Below are 19,419 nucleotides of genomic sequence, written 5' to 3'. Positions count from 1 at the left end.
ACTAAAGCGTGGAACATTGTTGTGTGTGGCACTGTTGTTTTTAGTAGCCATAAAACAACAATAAGTGGCATTACAAACCAAACCCAAATAATATGTCAGTATAGAAACAAACATGATTACCATGGTAGCAATTGTGTATGTCTCTATTTCTTTCTTTATTTATTTGAAGGAGATTTGTTATAGGATCCAGGTGTGTTAGGGGCGTGTCCATGAGCACGCTGCTCTTCTTTCTTCCTGTTGTGTGTGTGTGTGTGTGTGTGTGTGTGTGTGTGTGTGTGTTTTTATTTTTTTTTAATTGTCGCTCTTCAGGTCGGGTCTGATTGAATGACTGTAATAGAAAGGCATCTGATTCTCGGCGCGCGAGCTTTTTATCCAATAGGCGGTGCTTATCCGGAGTGACGTCGGGACATTTCTTTCTCTTTTTTTTCCTTAAAAAAAAAAGAAAGAAAAGAAAAAAAAAGAGAAACCTTTTAGTCAAGTGATTTACACAGAGAGAGAAGTTGATGCCGGGGGTCTTACCGACCGGAACCGACTCTTTCATTAATGATCATTTTTATCATTTCATTTCCTTCTCGGGATTTGGTTCTGTCGCACCTCCACAGCCTTAAATCGCGTGTTTTGTGTTTGCGTTTGCGAGTGTGTGAGAGTGTGTGTGAGTGTGTGTGAGCGCGCGCGTGTGTGTGTGTGTGCAGTGCGTGTTTTTCTTTCTTTCTTTCTTTCCTTTCTCCCCCTTCTCTCGCTGTTGTTGTTGTTTTTGTTGTTTGCTGCTGCTGTTAATTTCCGTGCCGTGTTTGGATCATGAATAAACTGTACGTGGGGAACCTGAGTCCCTCGGTCACAGTGGAAGACCTGAAGCGGTTGTTCGGCGAGCGCCAGCTGCCCGTCAGCGACCGGACCGTCTTACTCAAGTCCGGTTACGCTTTCGTTGATTTCCCTGATCAGAAGTGGGCCATCAAAGCCATTGAAACGCTGTCGGGTAAGCGCGTGGGGTTTCTTTTTTATGATGATGAAGATGATTATTATGAGTTTAGTTTTTTTTTTTTTTTTTTTTCGTTTTTTTTTTAAAGGTGACACCTGAATACCTTTTTGACCTAACCTTTTAGTTTGAACATGAAGAGAAAAGGCAGTTTAAACACACTCGGATACGCACACACATGCACATGTATATCTATTTCTAAATCTATACATATGCATGTACATATACACACACACGCGCACGTACACATAGTACACACAGGCATGGAATACTTGCAGGTCCAGCGCGCGCTATCACGGCAGCTATCCTCAGGCTTATCTGTTCAAATCTGACATGATGAGCACTTCAATTATCCCAGGGTTTAACACCCAGACTTGAGTGCACGAGAGCAGTTGTATGCCCTGGTTACAGTTTTGTTTTGCTTTTGTCTTGTTGTTTTTGTTTTGTTTTGCCACACGTTTCTCTCGGGCTGGTCCGAGTACAGTGCTTTCGGCGCCGCGTGCATGTGCATGTGCATGGCAGCGCTATTTTTTCGGTCATTTTTTGTCGCGAATTTTCTGAGACGAGCTCGCGGGGAAAAAAACCCCGGCCACGGCTCGGACCCGTAGCCCCAACGCTCAGCTAGGTTTCTACGAGGTGGCCTGACCGTAGGTGACGTCCAAGTGACGGAAAGCGGCGAGAAGCGGACGGTGAGCTTTTATGAGGGGCGGCGAGGGCGAGTGTCAAAGTGAGCGGCGTGCTGCTTATTGTAGGCCCATCTAAATGAACCCAGTGCACTAATGCACTTTTGTAAAAAAAAAAAAAAAAATTAATTAAATAAAATAATAATAATAAAAAAAAAAACAACTCCTTACCTTCCCTTCAAAAAGTAAAACGATATCCTGATCATAAAGCTGTCAGAAAACCTATCAAGTCTACCATATTTATTTATTTTCCAGGCTAATAGGCTAAGTTAGATTTAGGTTAGGATTGGATGTACTTGTGGACTCCGTGCTTTCTTCTGAAGGACTGAATTAACGCCTAAGCAAAGAAAAGCAAAGCGTGGGCCACTTCTGCATGTTTTCTTCTTCTTTTTTCTTCTTCTCCCCAATAGGTTTATCCTAGCGTCTCATTTCCTCCAAACATCAATAGTAGTGGGATTTAAATGATCATAGCTCTAGTAGTCCTCTCACTGTTGTTTTTTATCCCCCGCCTCACTTTATAACCTCTAACCTATGCTATGAAACACTCCATTTAAAAACACCAGAAATGATCCCATGCCTAGCTATATGCACTATGTCGCGAGCAAGTATTTGCATTTTAATGTGCACGTAAAATGCATAAAATGACATGCATTTGACTAAACTGCTTTGTCTTGTTTTTATTCCTCATAGGGAAGGCCGAGTTGCACGGAAAGGTGATCGAGGTTGATTATTCCGTTCCCAAAAAATTAAGGTACATCTATTTCTTAACGTTTCGCGTTGTTCACGTGCTCGTTTTTCTTTGCGTGCACGAGAAGGCCTGCTCGTTCTTGTTTGTGTCCAAAATGCTGCCATTATGTAACAGAGGGGGAAATCTTGTTTACGATGTTGCTTTTTTACATGCATGTGGTTCAAACAAAAACAAACAAGTGTCGGGAGAATTGCTTACATTCATAACCGAGTAGCTTAAACAGCTTATAAGGCTTCGTAACCTTGGTTACATTGTTTATGGTTTGGAAATCACATAGGCGAAACTACTACTACTGTGTAACACTCACTTCCTGTGGAAGTAGCCATCTTTCACTACAATCTACACAACTGGCTTTGGCTGGCTGAAGGGATTCAGATGTAACAGAATATTTGCTTTTTTTTCATCCAAAAACTGTCTGATTTTAAAGTTGCTTATTTCATGTATTTATTTTTTATTTCGCTTATACGTGTGCGTGACTGGAAAAAACAAACAAACAAAGCTGCCTCGTTCAGTCTGTGTCTGAAAAGTGAGATTTATTAAAAATAAATAAATACGTCATTACGTAACAATAAGTAAAAAAATCCGAACACGGTCAGAACTGCCTTTACGAATTTATTTTTTTATTTATTTTATTTATTTATTATTTATTTTTGCAAATAAACTTTCCCTAAACTCCTAGTTTGTTCCTGTGTCTGCATATATATATATTATATATAATATTAATATTATTATTATTAATAATAAAAACAAACAAACAAAAAAAGCCTCAGCCCTGAAATGTACCACGTGACCACCTTTACATTCCTCGCGCGCCCGCCCGCCCTATGGAAAACGCCGTAGGAAAACTGAACGTTGGGATTGCCATGGCGACGTCCAAAACCGCCCGGCCCACTAGCCTACTAAACAGTGTGTCAAAAATAGTACCTGTGGTAGCGACGTTGCTGTACTGTTTAGTATGCTAGTTATGAGGGTTTGAACGTGTGTGTGTGTGTGTGGCCGTACTTAAGGCTTACATATTGTGCCGTTTCTTTTCTATAAACACTTCCAAGAGTGTGTAGTAATTGGAGACGGGGACGCAGATAAATATGAGCGTTGAAAGACAGACAGGGAATGGGTTGCCATTTTCTAGTGTAGTCAGACGAAAATCATTAGGGCCCAAGCCGAGAACTTCCTGAAGCAGAGCCAAATCAGTTCTCGGAAAGCTAGCATTATGAAGCAAAGGTAAATACGTGGAGTTAGATTAGCATATACCTCGCGATGGGGGGAAAAAAAACCCCAAACAGACATTATTTGCGATAAAGGTCTATAATTGGGGCGTGTAAGCTAGAGCAAACCGCTACCAGAGAGTAAAGAATCGTTTTTAATGTTTTTAAAAAAGAAAAAGGGGTTAGCAGGCCTATCTATAGCTGTGTTGAGCATGGAGGGAGGGAGGAAGGGAGGGAGGCGACGCATAGGAACACAGCGGGGAATCCATGTTGTTTAGGCAACGACGTTCTTTACGTAGTTAACAGCCTTGTGTATGGAGACTCCGCTTAGAATACGCCTCGTACGTAATGTTTATTACTACAGGAGACTATAGGGTGAGCTAATTACACTCTTCTCAACCCGAAAGGACTGTAAATATGTAAATATGAGATTTCGCTCTGCTTTCTTGAATAATTATTAAACACAAACACCAAAAAGATTTCAATCCCGAACGATTTCTGAAGCTCGTGTATTAATCTGATTAAAAAAAAACATGTATATACGTACTCTAAACCAGTGATATGTTTACCTGCTGCGGCGGGGGGGGGTGTACTTGTGCTTGTTCTTGCTGTGATGTTAAATACAGTGAAATATGCTCAATTATATGTAATACTTTCCCTAAAAACTGAATTGTTCAGGATTTTTTTTAAATTTGAAACTCACGTATTTCAAATCCGAGCAAGTACTTTGCTGAAAAATAGCAAAGGCGAAATTATGCTTTCTGATGATTCATATCATTCATAATAAATAGCAGATTATGATTGCAAATAACGGACATGCCTTTCATGGAGGCTTTGGAAGTGTTTTGAGTTTCCAAAAAGATAAAAAAAAAAAAATACCCCCCCCCCCCAATCCCTTCATAACAATATAAAAGTACTTATAAATCAGTTGCACATTAAATAGACGTCTATAATAATAGAGTAATAATATAATCATATAGATATCTATTGTTTATAATGATAATTATATAGAAACACAGTTATTACTGAAAACTTCAGTCGTTGATTGATTCGAACATTTCCGTAACAGATCAATAACATTGAATTTATTTTCATTTACAGACTGATTTGTATTCGTCAGTAATTAATAACGAAGTCCTGACCGATACTAACCAGTTAGCACTGATTTAGCATCGAGTACTTATTTAACAGTTAAGCTAGTCAGTCCAAGACCTGCTGTGTTTACATCTTCGGAGAAACACAAATTTTACAATAAAAAAAAAATAATAAAAAAGGTACCAGGTTCATTTGCCCCATTTAGTCGGTGATTTAAGCGGAAGGTTGCTCGCTCACCTCAGGGCTTGTTTACACCAGGAATATATCAGAATGTTTATATCTTCAGGGTTACACTTTAATTCAGTAATTCCACTTCCTGTTGTACAAGGACAGATAAATGTGATTAAATTGAAGCATCCAGATTTGATGATCAGATTTTCATGAATTCGTTGTGTTACTGTTAATGAAAACCCGGGAAAAGTAGTAGTTCGTTGTGGAATTAGAAAGGTCAGAGGAAGATTTTGCACTTAAGCAAAGCTGTTTAGTTTGGTGTGTATAAAGCATTTTATTCTATACAGTTAATTCATAATGTTTTTAAAACTAATTCTAAAGGAAGGTTTGGGAGTGTGTGCATTTCTGTTGTATGAGACTGTAAATGGAAAAAAAAACAAACCAACCCTTAACTTGTTGTACATGTTTGCAGTGAGGTTGAATTGTTCGTCTTGTTGGTTTAAGAAGTCGTTTTTGTTCCGTTCTGGTAGTCTGATGTACGTATTCAACCTTTTTTTTTTTTTTTTTAATCTTGTTATATTTTTATTTATTTATTTGGATTTTGTTAGCCGCTTACGTTTGGCTGGATTTAAGACGTCTATTTAGTCAATTGCTTTGCTGTCGAAATTGAATTTGAGCTCTGGTTCGATTGAACCGCAGCTGCGTTGTGCTCAGGACTGAAATGTAAAATGTGAAATGTTTAAACCCCGAGCAGGTGACAGAATCATTACGAAGACACGCAGCAAGCCGTTAACGGGACGTCGTGTCCATTTGGCCACGTGGCCTCTCAGATTCTCCGAGCTCTCTGATATCTGATTGCAGTTTATTTTTATTTATCAATATGCATCTGTTGATGTAAAAATAAAACAAGTCGTTAAAAAAAAAGAAAAGAAAAAAGATAGCAGCAGAATTCGCTAAATCCACCCTGATCGGCTAGTAAACTGTGTAAACAAGCTAACTCGGATTATGTTAGGTAAACTAAAAAAAACACACACGTCTATTAAATACAGTGTTGTTTCCAGCTTAACTAGCAAGGATAATTTGATTAAAAGGAAAAGACTAATGTGACGATGCCTCTGTTTATGTCATTATCAGTGTTTTCTGCTCGCTCTTCTTGCACAGCAGCAGCCTGATGAGCTGCTCTCTCAATCTGGACCATTTTAAAATTTTGACTCTGTGCTATAAAATCATCACGCCGCTGACTGACTCGTTCTTTGTCCGTCTCGCTTTTGTCAGGCTCCAGGAAAAAATCTTGTGTGTGTGTGTGTGTGTGTGGCAAAGTGTTTTGTCAAGGAGATTTCAGTTTTTTGAAGGTTTTACACTTCAGTTTTATTTGAAAAACTTGACAGAGAGAGAGAGGGAGAGAGAGATGGAGTCAATAGAAAGAGCTTGGAAGAAAGAGAGCGAGAGAGAGCAGAGAAACTATTATGTGGAAGTCAGATTTAGAGAGAGAGCGACAGGGGCAGTGGCAGTTGATAAGCTGGGTTAAGGAACAGTCGGCTTGGTAGAGAGAGACAGTGGATAAGCTGTTTTACAGAACGAGAGAGAGAGAGAGAGAGAGAGAGAGACATGAGCCACACTGTGCCGCTGTGTTCAGTGGATCCGATCCAAGCGGCTCAGCTCCGTCTGACTGTGCCGTTTACTCTGACAGCGGGTTGCCAGATGGCACGTGGTGTGTGGTGCGCACCCAGAGCCCGTCGCTTGCTCTCTTCGCTGTCCCACCTACACCACGCCGGTGCCGTTCCCACCGCTTCCGGAGCCGAACCAACACACGTGGAACTTCTTGCTTTCGGAAAACCGTTTCATCGTCAAAAATCGCTTCACCGAGCATCTATACACGGCACCGAGTTCCAGAGCTCATACTGACGCAGACATACATTCTCTGTCTGCTTACGTAGTCGTCGTGAACGTCGAAGAAAGCTTTAGTCGCGTTGATGAAATGTGTATTTCACCATACAAAATGTATTGTTTGAGCACAGAGAACACACCAGTTTTTGGAAAACATCTACAGCAGTAATGGAGGAACAGGAGAACAAGTGAAGAAAAACAAACGGACATAAAAACAAGACAAAATCCGCTTCACCTCGTGACAGTAAACATCCTTACCGTGATAAAATCACTGCAACACGCAGCCTTGAGTGGATTGTCGCTTTTTAAAAACGGCTGTAAGAAGAGTATGATCGAATCCAGTGTTTGATTAAATGGTTAAATTTATTATGAATAAGAACCGCACTAAGCAATTCTTCCGCCACACAATGCAGCCTGTTAACAGTAAGCATTGGTTGCTAAGCAACAATTAGGGTATTCATGGACAAAGCAGTGGTTTAAGTGTAACTGTTGTGATTGGATTAAAACCCAGTGTATTAATACAGAATGTAATCATGCCGATGCGGTCACAGGTGTGTGTGTGTGTGTGTGTGTGTGTGTGTGTGTGTGCAGCGAGGACATACAAAAGTTTACTTCTGTCTTTTAGGTAGCATCCAAAATCATTCCATTTAGCATCCGTACACAACACGGACTTATTGTTCTAGTCAAGGATGATGCTCAAGGTGACAGATAAAACCCTGTGACTGCTTTTTCAGTCCTTATGAACATCGAAAGGAAGCTTTAATTGACAATTAAACGGACATTTACGCGATACAAGGTGTGCGTCACGACACGCACAACACACAACATGGCATTAACGAAGGACCAGGAGAGCAAACGAAACATTTCTATAGAAAAACATCCATTATGGCGCGTGTTGCTATGGTTTTAATTAGGCTGTGTGACATTTCCGGATGCGATGGTGATCATTATATGACCTTGAACAACCTGGCATGGCGGTTTCATATTATAACATCCAGTTTATTTCGAATCCTCGCTCGTCCGAAAATCCGTGACGATTTTGCCGCTTCTGCACGGGTCATCTTCAAAACCTGTCACTCTATGCGTGTGTGTTTATTTAAAAAAATAGATATCTATTTGATTTTTTTAAATGATCGCTCATTTAAATAGCCTGAGCTGCCTGAGTTGCTGCCATGGCGATGAAACGATCTCTCTCTCTCTTGCTCCTCCACCCAAGCTCCATCATCACTGGGTTCCTTGGTTCCATTCGAGACGTTTGTGTGTAACCGGAATTATTCAATAGAAAAAAGCCCTGTTAGATGAATAAAGCTTGGAAAGCTTCCATCATATCAGGAAAGTGCTGATTGTGTCCCCACAGATGTGAGTGAACATCAGGACGTGTTTTTTTTACATGAGGTTTTAAGGATAGGTTAGGATAGATACAGGTTAGTCGTGTCTGGGTGTGTGTGCGCGAGTGTGTGTAACCACATACAGCCATATCGGACTGGCGGTGTGAATGAGACTCCGGTTCCATCACCACGTGTCACACGATTCACTGGAATTCTGTCACTGAGCACATGGTGTATATAGAACTGCCAGTGAGAACAGCAGAAGTATGCTTCACACACACACACACACACACACACACACTCGGATCCTCAGCTAAATCTCAGATCTAAGCTAAATCGTTGTACACAAGCTTAAAGGTAAACTCCAGTACATTTTCAATCTGAACTCTGTCCACCACATCTGTAACCTGTGTGTGATCAGTGCAGACTAAAACATCGAAATACGTTTCCCCGTGCTGAGAAAAGAACACCAATCTGTTTACTCAAAACCTACTTATAACGGAAGTCTAAGGGCAGCTGTTTAATCTCATTAGGAAATGTTAATCTCGTGAATAAATGTTTAAATAAGCAGCTACGGTATATAATGTGTATTTACAAAGCTTTAATGTTACTGACATGAAAGAAAGTCTTAAGAGTTTTTCTCAATTTATTGTAACTGCGCCATAGAGTAAAAACAGTAACCCTGGGTATTTTCCACGTTCCTGAATGTTTGTCCACGCAGAATCAGAACGCACACCTAAAACGATTTCATGGATAGGTTTCCGTTTCAGATCGAAATGACGAACGAAGGCTTTCCATAGGAATACGTTTACTGAGAAAAATCCAACATCTGCCCGTTAGATTTCAGATGAGTACGTTTTGCGTAAACAACTTTTTTTTTTATCCGTACAGACAAACGTGTCGTAGTTATTGTTCGTGATGATCACATGTTCGCTATACAGATGTGCAGGATATAGATTATAGATTAGGATGGAGTAGTCCTTTAAATGGAGGCAGATCCCCGTTACACGTTGTTGTCAGTTGTGTGTTCAGAATGTTGTCAACAGTTGTGTGCCTGCTGATAACAGGTTACTGTTGAGTGTGAAATGAGCGTATCTGTGTGTGTGTGTGTGTGTGTGTGTGGTGCATAATAGGACAGCTGTGCTTGTTTCTTTCCTAGTTTCACTTTTAAAAGCTTAAACGTACCATGTGTTTGTCTGTGAGAGGGACATTTTAGTCTTCATAGCTACGAGTGCAGCATTTGCTTTAAACACATGGTCAATCTCTCAAACACGTGATAGCAACTCATAAAAACGTACACGGCATGAGATATATCAAGTAAAGGTATGAATCTCCCTCTGCAGGACAATGCAAATCAGATCTAGAGTGCTAGTATATTCAGGGTTGGGAGGGTTACTTTAAAAATGTATTCCATTACAGTTCGTAAAAAATCGTAATCAGTAACGTAATCCAAGTATCACAATATGAATGTAAGAAATGTAATCTGATTATTTTTGGATTACTTCAAGGTCACGTGTAAATAAAGTCAAGAGAAAGGCAGCATGATCTAAAATACGATTAGAGCTTGAAAACATGTTCAATGTTTGGATTTGTTTTAATTAATAAAATAAGTAAATAATTGAATAAATAGACGATCACTGTCGCTGATGCGGGTAACGTTACATCACAAAAGCTGGGGTGACCATATTCTGGGTTTCCAAAAAGAGGACACCTTTTTTTTTTTTTTCTTTGAGAGTGTGTGCGTCTTAATAGCGTTCAAAACAGTGCTACTATGAATGCAGAGTTTAATACACTGAAAAAGACACACTATTAGCATCACACACACACACACACACACACACACACACACACATATATATATATATATATATATATATATGTGTGTGTGTGTGTGTGTGTGTGTGTGTGTCTATATATATATATATATATATATATATATATATATATATATATATATATATATATATATATATATAGAAAATTGGTTTCACTCTGCCCACGTTTTACATTTCTTCCTACATTCTTTTGAATGTCCATGGAATAAAATAAAATAAAATATCAGACGCCACGAGTGTACCTTCTGCCATCATTTACACATTTGAATGGCCGTGTAATACGAAGCAGTGTGATAAAAAGAAATTAAAAATGACCTTATATGGCCATGGGCATTATTTCGACTCAGGACAGCTGTCATTTGCTGCTATTGTCAAACAACTGTTTGACTCCGTACACGACAGCGCTTCACCTTCACGCATTCGCTGAGAGAATGCTAAAGGCTGAGAGGCAGGAATTTGACCAATAGTTGCTGCAAGCCTTTTATAATCGACCAATTGGTGTGCGAGAAGGCGTGAATTACAGAGCGAGATTAAAGCAACGCAAACATGTGCACACATGACGCATTATTAGACCATAAGCACATCATAATGACACTAAAGCCGAATCACGGACATTTTCTCCAATTTAGAAATCCCGGCTGGCGTTTTTTTAAGGTCTGAAAAAGAGGACGTATGGTCACCCTAACAAAAGCGTTTCAGAGAACAATTTGTGTTCATTTCTACCAAATTACCCGCACCAGGAGGTTGCTCATGTGACTCACGACTGGCAAGAGAGAACCAGAACTATAATCAAACAGCTGTCTACATTGTGTTATGTCAAAAAATTCATTTCTTTGCTTTTAAATAAAAATAATTGTAATCCTGATAGCATTCCCATTTTTTACAACATGTACCTGTAATCTGATGACTTAGTTTTTGGACGTAACTGTAACGGATTATAGTTACCGGTTTTTGTGTATCCTGATTACGTAACGCCGTTACATGTATTCCGTTACTGTATATGACACAATACAAAAAAAAACAAAAAAAACAATTCAGTACACTTGAATTCACAATTCAGTTCAGAGGAAACGATTCGATTCAACTCATGTTCCAATCTGACTAGACTAGAGGAAACTCTTCAGGACAGAGGAGTTTGGAGATTCAGATACAACTGCGTTTTTTTTTTTCTCATTCTTATTTACTAAAAGAGTGAGGTGAGGTGGTGAGGGAACCACTGTTTATACCTGTTATGACGTAAGCAGTAAGAGTAACTTGTTTCATAGATGGTCCACAACATTAAACTGCTAAAAAAAAAGAGTACGGGTTAGTCTTTAATCCTACCACCCCGTCGTTGACTAGTTTCCAATAATAGCACCACATGGTGTGTTTTATTCCTTACATACTACGTTAATTCCCTCCCCAAATTTCCTGCTGACTGGAAACAAAACACCATCTGGCAAAAAAAAAAAAAAAACTGGAAATGTGAGAAATCTCTCTCTCTCTCTCTCTCTCTCTCTCTGGCGAATTTCTCCATTTCAATCTTCTGTTCATATTTTTCTGAAAGTCCGGAAATGATTCTGCATTCGACTTACCTTGGAAGTTGGAACTCGGAGCTCAGAATTATGTCATTTTTGATGACCTTCATATGTTGAAAAACATGTTCACCTCCATGTTCATCTTTTGTTTAGAAGCAAGTTTGCCAGCTAACTGTGATGAGTGATGTATATTTACGTCCTCAACACAGCGAGCTGTATAATCAGTTATAGCTTATACAACAAGCCGATACTGTGAGCAGCCGTGTTGATTTGACGTCACTTGCTGAACTCGGGGTTGACTAGACCATCCCGAATGCCTGAGTAGGAAGTCGGATTTGTTTTCTTTGGTTTGACCTAGTACAAGTTACGACCTTAAGTTGAATGCAGCGTTCGCTCCAACTAGGGCTGCAACAAACGATTATTTATTTATTTATTTAATGGTTTTTTTTGATAATCGATTAATCTATCGATTATTCCTCCGATCAATCGATTTGCTGGATTAAAAGGTCGATTTTTATTTTCTGTATTTTTTTTTCCCTTCGAAAAAAAAACGTTATTTCATATTCTGCCCGATGTCGTCCTTCAAACATTGTGCAAACTGAAAGCTATTAAAAAGGTATTAAATGTATCTATGTGAGCCATGCTATACATTGTGCGCAGGATTTTAAAAAATAATTAAATTATATTTTTAAAAAAAACAAGCAAAAAACAACTGATTGTCCACAAGCTTTAAGCAGAAGTTAAATCATTATATTAAAAATGCTTAAATAGAAAAACAATAGCACAAGCTAAGTGTTTGTGTCACAGACCCGACTAATCCATAATGAAATTTGTTGTCGATTATTTTAATTATCGATTATTATCGATTAGTTGTTGTAGCCCTAGCCTCAGCACTACATGGAGCAGCTGATCAGCACCAGCCATTTTCCTTCTAAAGGAAGTTCACAGGGAATTAAAAGGAGTGGATTTGTGGCTGGTTCACAGCGCGTCTCAACCAGCTCCCTACAATAGTTCGGTAGTCAGGACGCTGAAAAGGGATTCCCCATTTTAAGGGCTGTTTCAATCGCAAAATCCTTCCAGTGCACTGGAACGTTCGCTTCCTAAAAAAATCCCACAATGCACCGCAAACACCAGGCCGCGTCAGTGCTCACCACTTTCCCTTACTGTAAACGACGTCCTGTTTTCTGAAGCCTCAGCTCGGAAAAAAAAAAAAACAAGCGGACGAACTCTCAGCCAACTTCGTCTACAAATATAAGTAAGTTGTTATCTAACTACTTTTTGTAGTTGTTTTTTTTTTTTTATCACTAGCCAGTGTACGATGCGGCTCGACGTACCATGACAGAAACACGTGTGATTAAGCGAAGAAATTTATATGACATATAAAACGTACATATTCTTAAGTTCTTCATTTTTTTACAACGCGAGTACGAGGTCATGTCGCCGGAAATCGAGTCATCGGCGTCCCAATGTGTAGTGAGACAGGGTCCTTACCGGTGCCTCTCGAACTCGTGTACACGATGTTCTGATTCACCAGCCAGGGATCTGGGGAGCTGATCGAGACACAACATAAGTGTTTTCACTGCAGATGGATTTCACCTGCTAGGCAGCAGACGGCTCTAGATTTATTATACGCTGCATTCACAGAGGAAAAAAAACGAGCAATAATGACCAACCGTAATTTTAAACACAAATGATGATACGCACAGTGCTCTCAGAAAAGCATTTATTAGTATTATTAGTATTATTATTATTATTTTGAATTGAAGTACCAATATCATATTGTTTTATTATTTTTTTTTATACAAAGGTTTTCTTTGTCTGGCTCAGCATATTTATTTATCTGTGTCTTTGAGTGCCATATAAAGTTGCTGCAGCAGCAGCGCTCATTCCTCCTGCATATCTCCTGTACTCGCTGCTGGTCAAGGCTGAATGCCATGTGCAGTTGTCTCTGCTTTAAAGCCTCCACATTTCCACTATGAATCATTTGCTTAAAATCGCATGAAAGATACCGTAGCAGCCATCTGTCACCAGCATGACTATGTGGACACTTATATAGGCACACCATTCTCTTGTCCTTGCTCGCTAACACTCAGTTTTATGACCTATTTTCAGCAACGTATAGTATAAGTACCTATTATCATTTAAATACCTTACATTGGAGTACACTGGAGACCAAAATCAATGACTAGCAAAGTTGTCATAGTTGTTCATGTCATGGTTTTTATACCAGAGTGCCGTGGAATTCTCAAACGAGAAGGTGTTGATTCATTTTCTAGAAATGCACAGGTCTGAATACGCTACGGTTTCTATAGTAACATCTGGTTCATAGGGACTTGTATGGCGTACGTGATACATAACCAGCATATAATCCTTGAGGTTTTCTGTTAGGAGTCTGGAGTGTCCAGTGATTTGTAAAAGTCTGAACCGAGGACTTTGTGGTTTCCAGGTTCTGTTTAACTCACAGATGTTACGCAACATTAAATGTATCTATAAACGGGTTAAAAGTATGACGTATCATTAATTTTAAAAAATGTAATAAAAAATCATTGGCAAGTTGTTGTGGTATTAGAGGAATAATACACTTGGGTGTGTCCACCACTCCAGCATGAATTATTTTCTTGTAACAGCATGTGTTTTATACCTTAGTTAGTTATCAGTGTTATCAGCCTGTTTGCTGGTCTCTTTAATTTAATAGTTTAAAAAAAAAAAAAATGTTACTATTCCACATACACAATGCTCCTATAGTCCTATACTGGCGTTATACCCCGAAGCCATCGGCTTAAGGAGGGCTCCTGGGTTGCTATGGTAACCCCATAGTCGATGCTTGATGATACGATGTGTGTGTGTGTGTATAGGTGTAGAGTGGAAAGAGAGTGTTTGTGAAAGGCAGGTATGCGTGAAAAAGCGTGACCCTTTTTGATCACATGAATACATAGTGGGGAAACTGAAAGAGGTGGCAAAGTGTGTGTGTGTGTGTGTGTGTGTGTGTGTGTGCGTGCGTGCGTGCACGTCCCAAACGAGGAATCGAAAGGAATGATGTGACAGAGAGAAAGACAAAGGAAGGGAATGTCCGTTCTGTCTGGGCTGATGAACAGGTTTCGGGGCTGGATATGCACAATTAAAATTCATTTAAGCATTACAACACGTTAGATTCCTTTACACGAACATACCTTGGGCTGAGCTGAGGGGGAAAAGAAAAAAAAAGAAGATAGAAAATGAAACGAGCAAAAATAAAGAAATGGGAGTAAAAGGCAACGAATCTAGTGAAGAAGAGTGTGTGAGTGAAAGAAAGGGGTGTGTTTAAAGCACCGCTGCTGATTGGTCGGCCGTGAAGCCCGTTGTGTCGTCACCAGGTGAGATTCAAACCGACACAAATTCACTGGAAATCTTGAATGGAACAATCTCAAAATTGAAACCTAAATATTACAAAGATATCAACGAATAATGGAAATGAAATGAAATTATGAGCTCATACAGCCTTGACTCTGCATCGATACAGTGGGAGCGTATGTAAATTCAAATATATGGCTCAGCGCATAAAGTGTAACTTAGGCAATTTTTTGATCTTTTTACAATCATCACCTGTTCAGTTTTTGGTGATCTCATGCCTATACGGTAGCCTCCGATTCCTGTGGTGAGGTCTTCTGCCGAACCCTAGGGTTCAGTGTGTTGTGTGTTTTGAGATGCATTTCTGCTCACCACGGTTGTAAAGAGCAGGTGCTTTACTGTAGTCGTCCTATTAGCTCGAGCCAGTCTGGCCATTCTCCTCTGACCTCTCTCATCAGCAAGGCGTTTCCACCTGCAGAACTGCTGCACACTGGATGTTTTTTTGGGTTTTTTTTTTCTTCACCATTCTGTTTAAGCTCTAGAGACTGGTGTGTGTGAAAATGCCAGGAGATCAGCAGTGTCACAACCGAAGTCACTGAGATCACAGTTTTTTCCCCCATTCTGATGTTTAATGTGAACATTAACTCAAGCTCTTGACCTGTATCTGCATGATGTTATGCATTGCGTTGCTGCTACATGATTGGCTGACTGGATAATTGTATGAATGATCCTATTAAAGTGGCCTGTGAGTAGAAATGGACCTTTCAATAGAAATGTAGACATTTTTGTGCTGCCGTTGGACTGGTTTGTGGTCCAGTACCTCCTGATTGTTCACTGGATTGTGGAGTTTGTCAGTAGTACTGAGAATTGAATTCTACTAAAATGGGTTTTCCTTGATTAAATAAATGATGGTTAATATTACGTATCATGTACATGTGACTCTGGTACATTAAATCCTGAGCTGTCTGTTCATTCAGGTATCTGTTTGAAGGAATACAGGCTTCTTATGTAGAATGTGGAGAAAATTCTATTTAAAAAAAATAAAATAATAATAATAAATTGTAACAAAATCTGGTTTGTTCCCAAATTGGTTTGAATATAAAATAATCACAATGATCCTACAGCCCTGTTAAGGAATTATACCTTGTTGATGAAGAGTATAACCTACAAGTGTGTTTATACGCTTTGCACAAAATGAATGAAAAAATAAATGGCTTTTTATTTACTTTTTATTTATTTTGAAAATGTTTGCAACATTGTAGCGTTACCATGGTAATTTGGGACCGTTCTAAGGCACAGCCCCAGTAGCTAGCTATTGTGTATTGTGCGGCCAAACGCTGGCAATAACTGGTCTGTGGGGGAAAAACAGGAAAGAAAGAAGCGAGAGATGGTCAGAGAGCGAAGGAGTGTAGGTTTCAGCCGAAGCTGTGAGGTATCAGTGGATTAAGGACACTAATCCTGGGTGGTGCTCCTCATGCTGTGGTTGTTAGCTGAGAATCAAGATTAATCAAGATTGTGTGCGTGTGTGTGTGTGTGTGTGTAAGAGTGTGTCAGTTTACGCCTTTCTAAAATGTCAACTCTCTTTGAACAACTGGGTAAACGAGCTTCTGTTATATGCCAACTAATAGCATAGAGCACGCACGCACATGCACACACACACACACACACACACACACACACACTAGCATTGGTGAACTTTTTCTAAACGTACCATTTAAATGTAAAGACTTGACGATTTAATATCCGAATACATGTCAATATTAATGTATTAGTGTATAATGGTATACTGCAGCTGACAGAATGAACATCAGCAGTAGCTACACTGTGTGTTCACACTATTAGGGATGTGCTGTTATAGGAAAATAATCAACGATGGGATAGTGTGATGAGGCCCAGCACAAAGCAGAGTTACTCCTACCACCCCACAGGTGATTGTTTTCTAATACCAGCACATCCTGACGTGTTGTGAACAATATGCCAGTGCTAATGTTTTAAAAAAAAAAAAAACAATTTTTTTTAAAAGAATGACTAGAATGATGAGAGTTAAAGAATGATACTTTTTATCCGTTTAAAATTGCATGTAATGTTGTAATGTTGTTGAAAGCCCAGGAAACAAGTTAGTTCCTGTTATCACTTGTGTCAAAACAGCTGTAAACAGTCATTCCCTCATCATCCTCTTTTTTTTTCTGTCTTTGTATAAGAATAAATAATTTTTAAAAAATACAGCCTGCAAAGCCAAGAGCTGCTGTTACAGAAAAATAATCGACTAATCGATGACCAATCAGAATGGAGAAATCAGAAGCGCTGAATAAATGATAATAAATGTTAACAGTTAATTACAGTGAGTGGTTAATAAAAGTCACGATGATGTTGTGACAGCGGACGTTTTCCTCCCTGTCATTTCTGTCAGATATTCGCCTCACATTTCTTTGAAGCAATACTTTTATCTTTTCAAAAATTTCAAGTAATGGTTCAGTAATAAACTAAATGTACAAGAAATCAAAATTTCAGTTATCAGAATTCAAAATGTCAGTTCATTTCACAAATATACTCTCCGTCAAAAGACATTTGGTACGTCTGCAGTTTTCCACCTGAGCTATGAAGCTGCCCAAATACTCATTTACATGCTTTTAACAACATAATCTACACAATCTCACTTTTAATTACAATATATATTTAAAAAAAATCACAGGTCTAGTCTGTATTTAGACATTTAGATTCAAAGCAGAGCTATATTATCATCCACATCACGTCCAGGTTTCCAAGAAGAAGACAGAATGACGACAAATTGCACTGAGGGGAAAAAAAGTGATCCCAGTGATCCAAGATGGCCGCCCCCATAATGTTCCAGTGTTCGGTTACACTGAAGTTTTGTTCATGATTTTTTTTTTTCTTTTTCATAAACAACAGGAAGTCACACTGTGTCCTAAACCACATCGGCAAGTGTGTATGCGACATCAATGAAGAACTGTATGTGCTGTGAGGCAGATATTTACAGAAGTTAATTAAGTAATGGAAAAAGACTTGCATTACTTGTTAGCTAGATTAGAGTTAAAGTAGTTAAAGTGCAAAGTTAAAGAAGCTAACAGAAGGTGAAATGTATGCGAGTGAGCGTGTGTGTGTGTGTGTGTGTGTGTGTGTGTTTTAGTAGTTTTGAATGGAAGAAGTCTGTATTAAGCAGGTATCAATGACTGGGTGTATGATATAGCATAATATTCAGTCTGAGCACTATTAAAATATCATTATTAACACTGCTATATTTGCTATACATTATTAACACTGCTATATTTGCTATACATTATTAACACTGTTATATTTGCTATACATTATTAACACTGCTATATTTGCTATACATTATTAAGATTGCTATATTTTCAGAGCAGGATGTACAGGCACATATAGGCAGCATTTGTACTCATGAGGCAGGGAGCGCACATAAAGACAGCTGCCTACTACGATTTCTTATTTTGGATCAGTCCCAATGAGTGTGATGTTGCCAAGGCATGAATGATATTTGTGTCACTAAGATTTTAGAAAACTGTTGGGTTTTTTTTTTTTTTTTTTTTGAATGAATGAAGCAAAATTTCAGTTGGATTAAATTTATAGTACTCGTAATATCAAATTCATTCTCCTCACTGGACCCACAATTATTTCTATTATATGAATTATTCTGTTCCATTCTATTACTTTGTCTTTATATTCTCTTTTAGCAACGATTATAATAATTATAATGATTATAAAATTTGAATTTGAATGACTGTTTTAATTCCCCTGTACATGTTTGTACATCATTTCCAAACAGAAGTTAACGTTCTCGTTGAATTTGGCGAATTGTGGAGCACAAATTCAGTTTGATTTCATTCGAATCTAAATTGTAAAAAGAAAGGAAAGAAAAGGAAATCCAAATCCTTGCAGAATTTAAATGTCACTCCACGAAAAATATTTTTGCAGATAAGATAATTACAGACATTTAAAAAAACAAAAAAAAAAAAACCAAAATCATTATATATTGTAAACATTACATAATATTGTAAACCATTATAAAGTATTAATAGTGAATAATGTAAACCGTGTAAGAAGTGGAAGTTCTGTGTTCATGGTTGATGATTACTGGAGATAAGTATTATCTTATATAGACAAGAGTAACATATTGCTGTTATAATGTTATACGTAGTGAAATAAAAATTTTTTAAAACATATAAAAGTGTGCACAAGTGTGCATTTTCATGGAGGAAACGAATTTTATTAATTAATAAGGTATATACAGGAAGGTTGTTTTTACAACAAGTTGGAAGCCTGTAGTGTATCACAGAATTATTATTATTATTATTATTATTATTATTATTATTATAACAAAATTCAACACTCACAGGCAGTCATTGAAAACTAATTTGGAGCCCCTGACATGGTCAGAATTCTTATTAAACATTGTTGTGTAGTTTCTTTCAGAGTTTCTGTATTATATCAGTATTGCAAAAGCCAGTATTGTGATAATGATTAAGCACACAAACGCCAGCATACAGCCCTAATGCCTAGTAATTAATGCTTGAGTTTGGCCTGGAATAATTATTCCCTCATTGATGAAACATAATCAATCTATCCGCTCATGATTTTCCATTAGAACACATTTCCATATTAATATACCCT

General features: G+C 38.4%; 1 protein-coding gene across 2 annotated transcripts in view; it reads left to right on the top strand.

The window, feature by feature from the left end:
* The first annotated feature begins 269 nt into the window (after window positions 1-269).
* Window positions 270-19,419, top strand: part of igf2bp2b (insulin-like growth factor 2 mRNA binding protein 2b) — a 56,982-nt gene continuing 37,832 nt past the window's right edge. The window contains exons 1-2 of one of the 2 annotated variants that reach the window (XM_017457513.3): window positions 270-976; window positions 2,350-2,410. In XM_017457513.3, coding sequence (XP_017313002.1) covers window positions 799-976; window positions 2,350-2,410 — 239 coding nt within the window. In that variant the 5' untranslated portion in view covers window positions 270-798. The remainder of the gene's footprint in view (window positions 977-2,349; window positions 2,411-19,419) is intronic. The other variant, XM_017457512.3, reaches the window with a different exon arrangement.

This window comes from Ictalurus punctatus, chromosome 26, assembly GCF_001660625.3.
Source record: "Ictalurus punctatus breed USDA103 chromosome 26, Coco_2.0, whole genome shotgun sequence".
NCBI lineage: Eukaryota > Metazoa > Chordata > Actinopteri > Siluriformes > Ictaluridae > Ictalurus > Ictalurus punctatus.
This window is presented reverse-complemented; position numbering and strand designations above follow the sequence as displayed.